The sequence below is a fragment of the Schistocerca americana genome, chromosome 3 (assembly GCF_021461395.2).
Source record: "Schistocerca americana isolate TAMUIC-IGC-003095 chromosome 3, iqSchAmer2.1, whole genome shotgun sequence".
NCBI classification, from domain to species: Eukaryota; Metazoa; Arthropoda; class Insecta; order Orthoptera; family Acrididae; genus Schistocerca; species Schistocerca americana.
The window spans coordinates 671589443-671603849 of record NC_060121.1 but is presented as its reverse complement, the minus strand read 5'-3'; the positions used below and the strand labels follow the sequence as shown (position 1 = coordinate 671603849).

Genomic DNA, 14407 nt, shown 5'->3' with positions numbered 1-14407 from the left:
TGGATTAAAGTTAAGTATTCAAGAAGCTACGTACTATTTTTGCTACTATAAAGACCTTGTCATTTTCCAGACCTCACGCCAGCCTGCGTAAGCTTTAACGCGTGCCTTTCGGCTTCACCTCGTAGTGACTTGGCTGTCTTGCCAGGTCACAACAGACCTATACCCACTGTGAAAGTTCTTTGCATAGCCGCTGGCCACTGACTTGTTATGCTGTATCTGTCTTAAATGTTATAAAATTTCGAATAGTAAAATTTTGATCAGTTACAATTGGCATTTAGGGGCGAAGCATCATGTTCTTTAATGAGAGCTCTATGTAATATTTAATTACATGAAAGGGCTCTCTGTAATAGGTATTCATCATTGGGCCTTAAGATGTTCGCGTATTTGATGTAATAAGTATTCATCATTGGAGCTTATGCCATTTGTACAGGTACTGTGTGTAGTTACTCGTTTCATCGGCTGAAGTTCTTGACTTATATTTGTGTTAATGATCAACGCCCAATGGCAATTAACCCTTATTGCTTGAAATGCTTCGTACTTAATATTATTTTGATAAAAGGAATGCGGTTTTATTTTTGGTCTGCCAATGTGCTGCGATCTTTGTGATGTGGTGAGCCTTGAGGTTGACTGCCTTATTTAGTAGTCGTCAGTGCTCCCACTATAAAATATTTCGTTTTGCTAATTCTGAAGAGTTCGATTGTTTTGTGATAATTAACTGCTGTTTAATTACACTGACGGAAGAAATTACAGCAGTAAGAAGGAGTTTTGTGACATATACGGAGCTTGGTAGGCGAGTTTCTACATGTGATAGATGATGTCTATCCAAGCTTTGTGCCAGTCCCGTAAGAGTGGCGCGTGTAGCGCCACTATCAGCATGCAAATCAGGTTTGCTATAAATACACTCTTTGATGGTCATGATCGTTAATCACCGTTAAGATTGCACATGGTGAGTTGATGTTAGTGCAGAATGCCTTTGAGGCGCCAAAGACGCTATTATCAGCACCTCACTGATTTTGAAAGAGGTCGTGTAATGGGGTTACTAGAAACTGGATGTCTGTTCTGCGATATTGCAGAAAGATTTGGTAGGAATGGATGCACTGTACTTGATTGCTCGTACCGGTGGTCACGAAATGTACGGTTACAAGAAAACTGACTCTGGACGGCCCGTGGCACTATTGGCGGAGAAAACCTATCGTATTCGTGGTATGGCTCTGTCGCCGTGGTGAAGATCCATGAACGTTTGTGTGCCTTGTATGGCGATGCTGCAGTTGATAGGAGTACAGCTGGGCGATGCGTAAATAAAGTTACAGCCTCAGGAAATGCAAAAACAGAGCTCCATGATCAGCCACACTTGCGACGTCCTTTGACAGCCACTGCTCCAGCCATGCTGACTCGTGCGGGTGCCATTATTCGTGCCGATCGGCGCAACACAAGTCCAGAATTGGCTCAACAGTTGTCGGTCAGCAAAGGTAGTGCGTCTGCAATGATCGAGAGTGCCAGTCACGCACTGAAAACATGACTGCGCCTACTGGACAAGAACTTTTACCAGCAGGTAATACCTGCGCTTCCACAACGCTGGCGTACGGCCATAGAATGTGATGGAGACTACGCAGAAAAATAGGACAAGGACAAGATTGGTGTATATTGTCACCAAATACCGACTCTTAACAATAAATATGTTCTGAGAAAAAAATGAGGAGTATTACTTATTAAACGACCCTCGTACATTTGGAATCGTCATATTCGTCCATACAATTTGCGTGATGTCCCGGTTTCTTCTCCTTCCTCGTTCCAACAAAATATTTTGTCATCTCTAATTCTGTAACTACTCCTGCAATTGTCAAAATTATTCTCCAGTCAACATCACTAAACCTGCGAGAATCACCGGTTCAATTATCGAGTGTTTTCCGCGCTATTCCGATAATGGAATCTAAGCGCCTGCTGACAGGGAACTGCACAAGCGGTCCCTAGTAATGTAGAGACCTTCCAAAAATTTTGTCAAAATTTCTTTTTCTTGGATACAGTGAGAAGAGAAAATGTAACCTTTCTACATCTACATCTACATCTACATCTACATCCATACTCCGCAAGCCACCTGACGGTGTGTTATTACTATTAGTCGTTTATTTCCACTCTGGTAGTCTGAATCTACGGATTTCCACAATAACTAAAACAACGCTGATTATTCCCACACCCAATCAACCACAAAAAAGGAACACCGATTGGAAATCACCCGTCCGGGTTTATTCGACACAGCTCGCATAGCCTCGTGCCCTTTTGTCTCCGGGAAAGTTTTAATTTATAGAAGCGACGGGGATTCTCCTAGCAGAGACATCACGTACACTAAGCATGCATGCAAAAATCAACTTATGATTCATTCAGAGGTCAACTTATAATGTATTCAAAAATGTTCAAAAACAAACAAGGATGCGTTTCAAAATCACATGAATAATCGATAAACCAAGATGTGTTGAATGCTAGGCGCTTTGTGAAACAAGATTTTTTGCTTCAAGAAAATGAATTGGGTGCCCCCTGAAATTGCCGCCTGGGGCAGATTATCCGGATTGCTCCCCCCCCCCCCCCCCCCCTCTCCTCTCCCGCCCCTCTAGAACACGCAAAATTTCTGTAAATTGGAGAAAAATTTCTGTAAGTTGAAGAAAAACTTCGAGAAACTGGCAACTTCATCAAGTGCTTGCTACAAGGTGCAAGAAAGTGACTCCACTAACTTACCAAAGCTACTTTCGAAAGTTGACAAAACTTGCGCAAGTCGACTTGCTACGGATCTTTGCTAAGTCCAAGAACTTGTACATGAAGACTCTGCAAGCTAGCGGAAAAGGTTTACTTGCGAGTGGGCACACGGATTAAAAGAAATAATGCGCCTCTTCCAGTTAGTTCTTAAACTGTCTTTCTTTCTCGGTTCTTTTCCGGTCAGTTTTTGGGCCGCTCTGTGCCTACGTCCTTGCCGTGTGGACTTAACTCGCCACGCCCTCGGTACGGTCATGGCCATGGCAACAACTTCATGATAGTGGGAACTGACGCAGACTATTTCGGATCATAACAGCAGGGAGAAGAGCAACAAGCAGTAAATCATTCGCCTATTAAGGGCGTCACTACAAGAAGAAGAGAGCAGCTATACCACCCAGTAGTACATTATTCGTATGGAGTGTAGACGCAACCGTACGATGCTTGCGCCTCTACATGTTATACGTGACTGGGTCTAAGACATTAGCATGGGTGTAGAAACCCTGCCATTGGACGTTCGAGGCACTGAAGATCACGTGGGTTACCTGTGGATACATGCGAACATTCCGACAACAAGGAGCGAGTAAATAAAAAACGACATAGGTCCAAGCATTCGTCTCTCCATAAACCAGTTGTGAACTTCCGAAGGATGTTTAAATGGCGTGAAATGTAGCGCATAGTACGTGCCAAGAGAACAGTACATTAACCTACTGTCCGTGCATTCTATTGCACAGACTATGTAAATTATATTCTACATTTATTAAACTGGAAATGCTAATTCAATAGATCAGAATGTATACGGAGTAAGTAACGCTTGACATGGAGAGAATTACAATGCCAAGAAAGGACTTAAAATTCTCTCTCTGCTTTTGTCATAAGATTGGCTAAGCACCATGTCAACACCAGTGGATTATTTCATAGGTTTAACTGCAATTAAGCATAGTAAAACGAGAATGAGATTTTCACTCTGCAGCGGAGTGTGCGCTGATATGAAACTTCCTGGCAGATTAAAACTGTGTGCCCGACCGAGACTCGAACTCGGGACCTTGGCCTTTCGCGGGCAAGTGCTCTACCAACTGAGCTACCGAAGCACGACTCACGCCCGGTACTCACAGCTTTACTTCTGCCAGTACCTCGTCTCCTACCTTCCAAACTTTACAGAAGCTCTCCTGCGAACCTTGCAGAACTAGCACTCCTGAAAGAAAGGATATTGCGGAGACATGGCTTAGCCACAGCCTGGGGGATGTTTCCAGAATGATATTTTCACTCTGCAGCGGAGTGTGCGCTGATATGAAACTTCCTGGCAGATTAAAACTGTGTGCCCGACCGAGACTCGTACTCGGGACCTTTGCCTTTCGCGGGCAAGTGCTCTACCAACTGAGCTACCGAAGCACGACTCACGCCCGGTACTCACAGCTTTACTTCTGCCAGTACCTCGTCTCCTACCTTCCAAACTTTACAGAAGCTCTCCTGCGAACCTTGCAGAACTAGCACTCCTGAAAGTTGGTAGAGCACTTGCCCGCGAAAGGCAAAGGTCCCGAGTTCGAGTCTCGGGCGGGCACACAGTTTTAATCTGCCAGGAAGTTTCATAGTAAAACGACCTAGTATTCTGCTACTGTTTAAATGATGAAGTAAATTGTTCTCTGATGTAGATAAGACAACGAGAAGATGGTAAAAATGGAAATGTCGTGTGGCTAGGGCCTCCCGTCGGGTAGACCGTTCGCCTGGTGCAGGTCTTTCGATTGGACGCCACTTCGGCGACCTGCACGTCGATGGGGATGAAATGATGATGATTAGGACAACACAACACTCAGTCCCTCAGCGGAGAAAATCTCCGTCCCAGCCGGGAATCGAACCCGGGCCCTTAGGATTGACAGTCTGTCACACTGACCACTCAGCTACCGGGGCGGACTGAGAAGATGGTGTAAAGACGTCGGAGTTTCGAGTTCTCCTTCGGGCATGGGTGTGTGTGTTGTCCATAATGTAAGTTAGTTTAAGTAATGTTTAAGTAATGTGTAGGCTTAGGGACCGATGACGTCAGCAGTCCCATGAGACCTTACCACAAATTTCCAAATTTGGTGTGAAGAAGAGAATTTGAAAAGATAATATGAGAATACTGGAAAGCACAGCATAGACCTCATATGCTACTCTATTTCAGTAGTATATATTATGGTGTCTGAAAGTCACGGTGTGCCGCTGATCCCGGCGGAGGTTCGAGTCCTCCCTAGGGCATGGGTGTATGTGTTTGTCCTCAGGATACTTTAGGTTAAGTAGTGTGTACGCTTAGGGACTGATGACCTTAGCAGTAAAGTCCCATAAGATTTTACACACATTTGAAGATTTTTGAAAGTCACGGCTGACCTAAAGCAGTATCGGCAAAGAAAGATTCATTGGAGACACAAGGAACCAAACCAAGTTACAGGTTTCAAATAGCGAATAATAAGGGTATGTATGCCAAAATAGAAAGAGATTGTTTGGATCATCCATGTAAACCAAATCGAATGCTGACCAAGGCCGATTGCAAGTCAGTCATTAAACCTTAGCCCAGAAGGAATCAACTTCTATCATCCGTCAACGAACTACAGACATATGTCGTGCTCTTTTCTGGTTGAAACTGATGATCTAAAATAATATGAAGTTTATGATGGGCTCAGGAAAATAAGAATTTGACAATGTCTCTGAGAGTGCTTTTAGAGTTAGTGTGAAGTGCAGATGCCATCCTCTCCGTAACAGTCTTGTCCTGATAGAAGTTCGCCAGTGGTAGTATGGTAGTATATTAAGAAGTAGGAAAGTATGGTAATGAAATAATGTTTTGCGACCAATAAACTGTAGGTTAATTAAAAACTCCTAATAAATAACCAAATAATCTATGATGGAAATGACTAACCGCAGTGGAGCCCTCTTCCAGATTCCCGTTAACACTAATATTCAATTGCTGCTCTAAATTTTTTAGTATCAATGCAGAGATGCGTAAAGTTAGTCATAAATACAAGGAAAGCGTGTTGAGCTGGAGAGGATGAACTCGGAGAGATTCTGGGGTAAATATCACACAGAGTACTTACAGCATACATCTCGAAACATTGTAATCAAGCATAAACAACATAAGAGAACATGAATATAAGACTGATATGGAGGGCTGTAGATAGAATAAATAAGCACCGTATGTGTGGTCCTTGGTAAATGTGTCTTTGACTTGTTGAGGGGGGGGGGGGCGGGAGGAGGGAGTGGAAGGGAGGGAGACGAGTAACGAGCAGCAATTTCTTCCACGACCACTTATTCTATTACATGACTATGGATCTCTTTTCGATATATTTGCTACACTATTTGTTCATCTAGTGATACGATTTAGGAGGAATGTGAAGCTTTCGGTTTATATTGAGACCTAATATTTATATTTAGGTCCCGCTCCCGTGTAGTACAAAATCGGCCATACTGAAGCATCTTACGTATTACAGGGAAGTAGAGGCGCTGCACTTGTACATAATGGCTGAAACGTTAAATAGTGTGTACATGTAATAATGACACCCCCTCCCCCCTCCCCCCTCCTCCCACATGCTTGGTGACCTCGTGGAGGCACGTGAGAGACTTGCACGTTTGCGTAACAGCTTATCAGAAAGAATCGACTGAGAGGAGTACATGGTATAGGTACAGGATCAATGTCAGTTTAAGGCAGCAGTTTTTACTTGCAATGGGAACGGGTATTGTGGTGTCATCAGCTCCATACTTGCTCCCTTTGTGGACAATAAAGTAGTATGCCACCCACAATGAAATAGGAGTGTACTTATAGAAAAGAAAGGAAAGATCGAGGATTAATATTTGTCATACGGACGATGAGTCAGCAGAAGCTCGGGAGGAGAGGGAGAGGAAATCGGCCTGTCCTTTTCAAAGAAGTAATCCTGGAATTTGCTTTAAGCCATTTAGGACTGATTGCCGAATGCCTGAATCTCGATGAATACGTGAAGACTGAATACGCTTCCAGTGTCTTGCCACAGCGCCACCTCGTTCGGTTTACCAATAACAGGAGTAGTATCTGTCTGGGACTATAGAGCAGAGTTGTTTAGGATCGATTACTCGTGAACTAATACAACAGTTTCTGTAAAATACAAGAGTGGCCATCGAAGTAGTGATTGCATATGAATTGCGTCTTGAGAAACGCTCGAGAACTTTCGAAAGCGTCACAAATTTACATATTACATCATAAAAGACATGCATTTACATGGAACAAGATAAGAAAGAGACGAAAGAGGACAATGATCAAGCTAAAACTTCAGCATTCGACCAATTGTGTAACATACTGAGTTTCTCACTTTTCACTCATTGTATAGCAAATCAGTAATGCGTGAAGCGAATTGCGCATACCTGAAACGCATGTGGACTGCCATCGTGAGCACTGTTCCGCATTGCTGCAGTATTACTCGTGTCAGTGCTATTACACGTTGTATCGTAAACTGTGAATACTTCTCAGCACTAACAACTGTGCAAAAGTACTTCTGCAGCTTATCACGCATTATCGTTCTCATTAGTTGCTCAACTTTGGGGATACTAGTGATTGCATCAATGCCGAAAAAAAACTTCGAGGAAACAGTTTGCCTTGAATTAAGGTAAATACGTTGTTATCACTTAACGATAGCAGTTCTCCTGAGGAAGGTACTTTTCTGTGCTGTTACTCAATATCTCATTTAGGTAAAATGTGTAAACCCACCATGGTTGAAACATATAGTCAAAGTCTTTTAAGTTTTTTCTTTTGAAAACATTGTGGCGTGGCTTCTATCACGATTAATATTTGCTTGTTATTACTCATATTATTTTGATGACGTATATTGAATTGCGTGAGAAAAGAAGTGAATTGAAACAAAGGGGGGGAGGTAACTAAATAAAGCTTCAGATGTTGACTTAGCATGTGATGTTATTTCAGCGACTACGAACTCAAAATTACAAATAAATCGGCAGTTACCAGTACGACGTTGTGCCACCTCCGTGCATGATGTATATGATAATTCGGTTGAGAAAAATACCATAAACCTATTATATTCTCTATTAAGGCAACCAGACCCAAAACTGTTGAAACTGGTTCTTGATATCATTTTAGATAACATTGTTGTGATTTAACAGTGATTTCTTAGTTAAGTGAAATTAGCAAAAAACTGTCTGGATCGCACAGCCATTTATTAAAGATATGGCCGGTGTCGTCCTCTTCGTAATAGGCCATCTTCAGATAATGCACCATCCGCCTTGGAACAACTGTGCCGACCCCACTTGCAAAACTGCACTCTTTTGTGTATGATTCAAAGGATATTTTTTCCGCTGACGTCAAATGTTACCGTTGTGAGTCCTCATGCCACATATGGTGAGATTGCGTCAGCAGAGAGTAAGATGTAAGGAAAAGTAGGGTATTGGGAATGGGATTGTAGGTAGAATAGGGAGTAGTTTATGAAGGAGTGAATGGCAATAACCAACCGTTAAAGTGCCACACGGCGCTCACAATGAAATTCAACACATGTGATACATAAGGAGAGATGGAATACTGTTTAATTGGTTCGCTGGATGCGAGAAAATTCATGTTCTTATCGGCGCAGGTGCACACGAGTCCAGGGAAAGTTTGGACCTCGTTTGGACCTGGTAAAACCCTCCATGTTATAAGCTGTGTGAAGTAGGGGATAATGGGCGCGGTACGTCACGTAACATGATAAAAATGGTATTAAATAACTTCGCAAATATACAAAAATTGACGTCGTAACAAAATGTGTTACTGTGTGAACTTTCAAACATATAAATATTATCTCTTCTTAGAAAAATAACAAAGACTCTGCAATAAATTAATATGATCTGTAAATGTAATTGCAATCTCTGTCTTTTTTTGAAAAAGATCTCTTCTCTACCCTTTTGTTGTTTTTTGTTTTCTTTTTTTGTAGTGTAAGAAGCCATTTTGTGACGTGGTACGAAAACGTGTAAGTTTCGTATAATATTTAGTTTAAATATAATCAAATATTACTTCAAAGTCAATTTTTATCTGTATCAGCTTCAATGTTAATGAAGTGGTAAAGTTAATGTCTTTAAGCAAATTTTACAGGGGAACATTGGTGCAGAGGTCAGCGCCATTGTTCTAAATGATAACGGCCCAGAGTAGTAATAAATAATATTCTCTAATTCTGACAAGGAAAAATAAACGTAAATGTAGGAGATTTCTCTTTATTCGCGATTTTTCCTTTGCAACAATAAAAGCAATCAATTTTTCAAATATTGAGTCATATTTGAGTAAACTGAGTTCAGTAAAGTTTTTCGATCCTCGCTTAACGAAATCGCGAGAAACTCCCCAGCCTTGGATTTTCACAAAAGTAAAAATAATTAACAAAAATCAATTTTAATAACAAATACAGTCATATATTTGTAATTTTGTTTGCATATTGGATCAGTTTAAAGCCCTTACATACAAACAAGTCGTATGCTTAAGTCATATACATTATTATACATGTAATATGTATGTGGTGGCGTATTTTAATATAAAAACACCGTGTCGGATAAATTAATGCGAGAAGCACCACAACTGAGTCACTGACTTAAATAATTTTCCAGTTGTGAAGCAGCCAGAATAATATTAACTTCAACTTTTGTGAGGGGTCCACTTATAAGTGGAGCCCGATTTTGTAATATATTTTATGAAAAATCACATGAAATGGTTATCACATGTAGAAGAGATTGTATCTTTGACACCACGGAACCAAAGATGTTGCCTGAGTGGCAGAATCGATTGTAAGTAGAGACGCGCAGAGAACAGCAGCAGTTGCCGTTGCACTCTGTTAAAGGTAGCATTTGAGAGTTAAAGCTAGTGGCTAGCTGTGAGAATTTAGCTGTTGGTAAATGGACGCAGCATAATGCAGTTTTGTAAGGTAATGGATCTGTGTCTATTTAGTTTTAAGTATCCATCAGCGCAATGTGGATTTTGCTAATTCTAGCGGTACCGACACTTGAATGTAGGAACCAATAGGTTGTTAAGATATACCAGATTTGTAATATTTTTGTGGGTTTTTTAATCCTGATAGAGACAAGTTAAATTTTGGAATCTATTTTGTCAGACGATGTGAGACCTCTCGTAATGTAGCTATCGAAGTAACGTCAATTACGTCAGTAAGTGAGAATTGTAGAACAGTTGAGAAGTTCACTGATTTTGAAGTTAATGTAAAATGTTTGATATTAAATTTTGTGAAGGAGAAACTTTATTTTGAATACAATTTTCGAACTGAAGCATTCGGTCTTAGCATATCCCTTTATCAGTACCTCATCCTCTTTCATGTCGTCTTTGTTTAAATCCCAACCAAAATTATCTCTTAACATTTGCAAGGTTATTCATTTATCAACTGATGTATTGACATTATTTGTATGAAGCTATTTTACGGCCAGCATTGCATTTCGCTGAGCCAAGGTTGAATATTTTATGTGCATACTATGGAGAGAATAGAGTACCAAGATTACACCCGTTGCGACTCAAAAGGTAAGGAAAATGTATTTCATCTTTTATTTGCATATGGAATTTTCTCAGTTTATTGCACAAGACCATAGAACTTGATGCTCACGAGACTGAGTAAATTTCAGAGGGATTGATTTCATTACATGTATTACATACTGGTTTTACGGATTAACAAGCGGACCATACTGTAAATCACGGATTTTGATGCGCTTCAAATATGTTGTAGAGACACTTACCCTGAATTCCTGGCTATCCGGATTTTTAGCGACGGGCCTTGGTTTTTGAGACAATCGATTTTGAAGTTCATTGTGCGATTTGTATACCCGTAACATTACGTATATTCCGAGCAAGTTAGCGTAGCGCAGCCGTAAAGTTTCACGGCTACCACGCTGGAGGTACTGTATTCGAATCCTGCTCGTGTACTTTTGTTTTTTTTTTCCAAAATCGACCGAATTTTTCAATTTTATTTCAAAGAATATCAACAAAGTGTAAGGTGTGCGGATTTATAAAGATACATTCAGTTATTAATTTTTCTGTCATACAATATCACAAAATCTTATTTTTCATCGTCCACATTGCTTGACGTGCGAGGACAATATTGTGGGTGATACTTATCATAAAAACAACCGAAGCACAAATTTTCGCAGCACCACGCGCATTTCATGAAAGCAACCGTCTTGCAGGCGCACGGTTTCTTGATGAGCGATACCGGGCAACACAATTCTTTTGCACTTCAAAAAGATTTCTCTTTCATCCGCTAATTTCGATTCGAACCATGTATATCTAATCATGCCTTCAAAATCAGGTGCACTGAATTGATGTAGGATTAGCGAATGTGATTATATCGAGTCTTCCCTAGAAGCGATCTCTATATTGTCTTTCATCAAGTCGGGAGCATTCTGAATAATTTTCGTGAAGATTTTCACCTGTCGTTAAAAATTAACATTGCAGGGCTAGCAATAAGGCGTGCACTTTGGTGGGACCACTTTTGGGGTGCTGGTGCCCGCTTTCCTTTCATCAGTGAATACACTCCTGGAAATTGAAATAAGAACACCGTGAATGCATTGTCCCAGGAAGGGGAAACTTTATTGACACATTCCTGGGGTCAGATACATCACATGATCACACTGACAGAACCACAGGCACATAGACACAGGCAACAGAGCATGCACAATGTCGGCACTAGTACAGTGTATATCCACCTTTCGCAGCAATGCAGGCTGCTATTCTCCCATGGAGACGATCGTAGAGATGCTGGATGTAGTCCTGTGGAACGGCTTGCCATGCCATGCTCTACGCGCAGACCGCGTGAGACGACGCTTCATCCAGTCCCAAACATGCTCAATGGGGGACAGATCCGGAGAACTTGCTGGCCAGGGTAGTTGACTTACACCTTCTAGAGCACGTTGGGTGGCACGGGATACATGCGGACGTGCATTGTCCTGTTTGAACAGCAAGTTCCCTTGCCGGTCTAGGAATGGTAGAACGATGGGTTCGATGACGGTTTGGATGTACCGTGCACTATTCAGTGTCCCCTCGACGATCACCAGTGGTGTACGGCCAGTGTAGGAGATCGCTCCCCACACCATGATGCCGGGTGTTGGCCCTGTGTGCCTCGGTCGTATGCAGTCCTGATTGTGGCGCTCACCTGCACGGCGCCAAACACGCATACGACCATCATTGGCACCAAGGCAGAAGCGACTCTCATCGCTGAAGATGACACGTCTCCATTCGTCCCTCCATTCACGCCTGTCGCGACACCACTGGAGGCGGGCTGCACGTTGTTGGGGCGTGAGCGGAAGACGGTCTAACGGTGTGCGGGACCGTAGCCCAGCTTCATGGAGACGGTTGCGAATGGTCCTCGCCGATACCCCAGGAGCAACAGTGTCCCTAATTTGCTGGGAAGTGGCGGTGCGGTCCCCTACGACACTGCGTAGGATCCTACGGTCTTGGCGTGCATCCGTGCGTCGCTGCGGTCCGGTCCCAGGTCGACGGGCACGTGCACCTTCCGCCGACCACTGGCGACAACATCGATGTACTGTGGAGACCTCACGCCCCACGTGTTGAGCAATTCGGCGGTACGTCCACCCGGCCTCCCGCATGCCCACTATACGCCCTCGCTCAAAGTCCGTCAACTGCACATACGGTTCACGTCCACGCTGTCGCGGCATGCTACCAGTGTTAAAGACTGCGATGGAGCTCCGTATGCCACGGCAAACTGGCTGACACTGACGGCGGCGGTGCACAAATGCTGCGCAGCTAGCGCCATTCGACGGCCAACACCGCGGTTCCTGGTGTGTCCGCTGTGCCGTGCGTGTGATCATTGCTTGTACAGCCCTCTCGCAGTGTCCGGAGCAAGTATGGTGGGTCTGACACACCGGTGTCAATGTGTTCTTTTTTCCATTTCCAGGAGTGTAGATGATCGTATAAAGTTGACTCGGTTTGCCCTCTCCACGAATCGATAATGTAAAAAAAAATTTCTATCCCACGTACGGAAGAATTACAGAACGCAAAAATTCTTCGTACACCAGTTTCGTGAGCCCCCCGGATTTCGTTTAGGACACGACTACATTTCTATATTTCCCAGTTAATTCGTCTACTCGTTTTGAACGTTAGGACCAAATTTTCCGGCGGTTCTTTCAGACATAAAAACATATGGGAGCAGGATTCGAACACGGTATCACCAGCGCGGTAGCTTTACAGCTACGAGCCGCGCGGGATTAGCCGAGCGGTCTCGGGCGCTGCAGTCATGGACTGTGCGGCTGGTCCCGGTGGAGGTTCGAGTCCTCCCTCGGGCATGGGTGTGTGTGTGTTTGTCCTTAGGATAATTTAGGTTAAGTAGTGTGTAAGCTTAGGGACTGAAGGCCTTAGCAGTTAAGTCCCATAAGATTTCACACACACTTTTTTTACCGCTACGCTACGCTAACTTGCTTGGAATATATATAATGTTACGGATATACAAAGCGCGCAATGAACTTCGAAATCGATTTTCTCAAAAAGCAAGGCCTGTTGCTAAAAAACCGGATAGCCAGGTACTGAGGGTAAGTGCCTCTACTACATATTTGAAGCGCATCAATATCCGTGATTTAGAGTATGGAGTGTCCCCTTCTAAGTTGTTTAATTTTTCTTTGGATTACAGTAAAACTGATTAAGCATAGCATTTGCTCAACAACACATCACGCGGTAAATTTGGATAACACAATAATATTTTTAAATAACGTTACAGTTTTCATAATATATAAAAACCAATACAAAAGCCACCATCACATAATGATGCACGTTTCCAGGGTTTGGTTATATTAAGTGTTCAGGCGGGGGTAAGACATTTACGGGAATGTAAGGAAGCTTAGCGTCTTATAGGCAATTGCTATTGCATGATCTGAGGGGTACATTTCCTGTATAAGCATCACATTAAAATAGTCTTTGGACAATGTATAATAACACTATGTTGCGGCCACATGTAGTAAGTGTTGCTTCACGCAGTGGAGAATGGCAAAACAGAGGCAGCCGGCGATCGAGGCATTGCGAAGTAAGCGTGGCACAGATAGCCTTGCTGACAGTTGCAGTCTACCAAAAACTGACGCAGGGACGCACACAGACCGAGCGCCAAGCGAAGCCTGGAGAGTGCTGAGTAAGGAGAAGTGAGGCCAGCACACTAAGTTACGCTGCAATATACTGCGGGAGTAATAACAAGAAGCTGCCACCGAGGGTAAAAAACGTCTTCCTGCCAGATATAAATAGTGGAGCGCAGGCAGCAACGGACAGAAGCCACCAGGAAGCAGTTCGGATCTGAGGACGAACGTGGTCAGTGTCCGAATGTTCAATCTTCGTAGGTGAAGATTCCGGAAGTCTGTTCCAGCTCGCAGGAGTCATCCGTTCGCCGCCAGATGTCAACTTCAGCTCTAGGGGTCGGCCCGAATCCGGTCGGCACCATGGCTGACTAACTACAGCGAGAACTTCCAGCAGGACCGGCCGCAGCGCGGTCTTGGTCACAGGCGCCGCCGAGGACTGACGCCCGGACTTCAAGGCAACCCGGCCCCACGGCGCGTGGTCCGTCCATGACGGGACCTCGCGGACATCGTGACTGATGGCTTCCCAGCCGTCGAGGCAGCAGGCGTCGGCAGCTGACCTCACGGCGACGCGGCTGCCGAGCGGCGACGACTTCATCTCAACCACAGGGCATCCTGGCTTCAGCGGAGC

General features: G+C 43.5%; 1 protein-coding gene across 1 annotated transcript in view; it reads right to left on the bottom strand.

The window, feature by feature from the left end:
- The window catches only part of LOC124606661 (solute carrier family 22 member 7-like), a 193212-nt gene extending 186040 nt beyond the window's left edge, over positions 1-7172 (bottom strand). The window contains exon 1 of the mRNA XM_047138668.1: positions 7102-7172. Within this exon, the coding sequence (XP_046994624.1) occupies positions 7102-7143 (42 nt within the window). The 5' untranslated portion in view covers positions 7144-7172. The remainder of the gene's footprint in view (positions 1-7101) is intronic.
- Positions 7173-14407: the final 7235 nt, after the last annotated feature.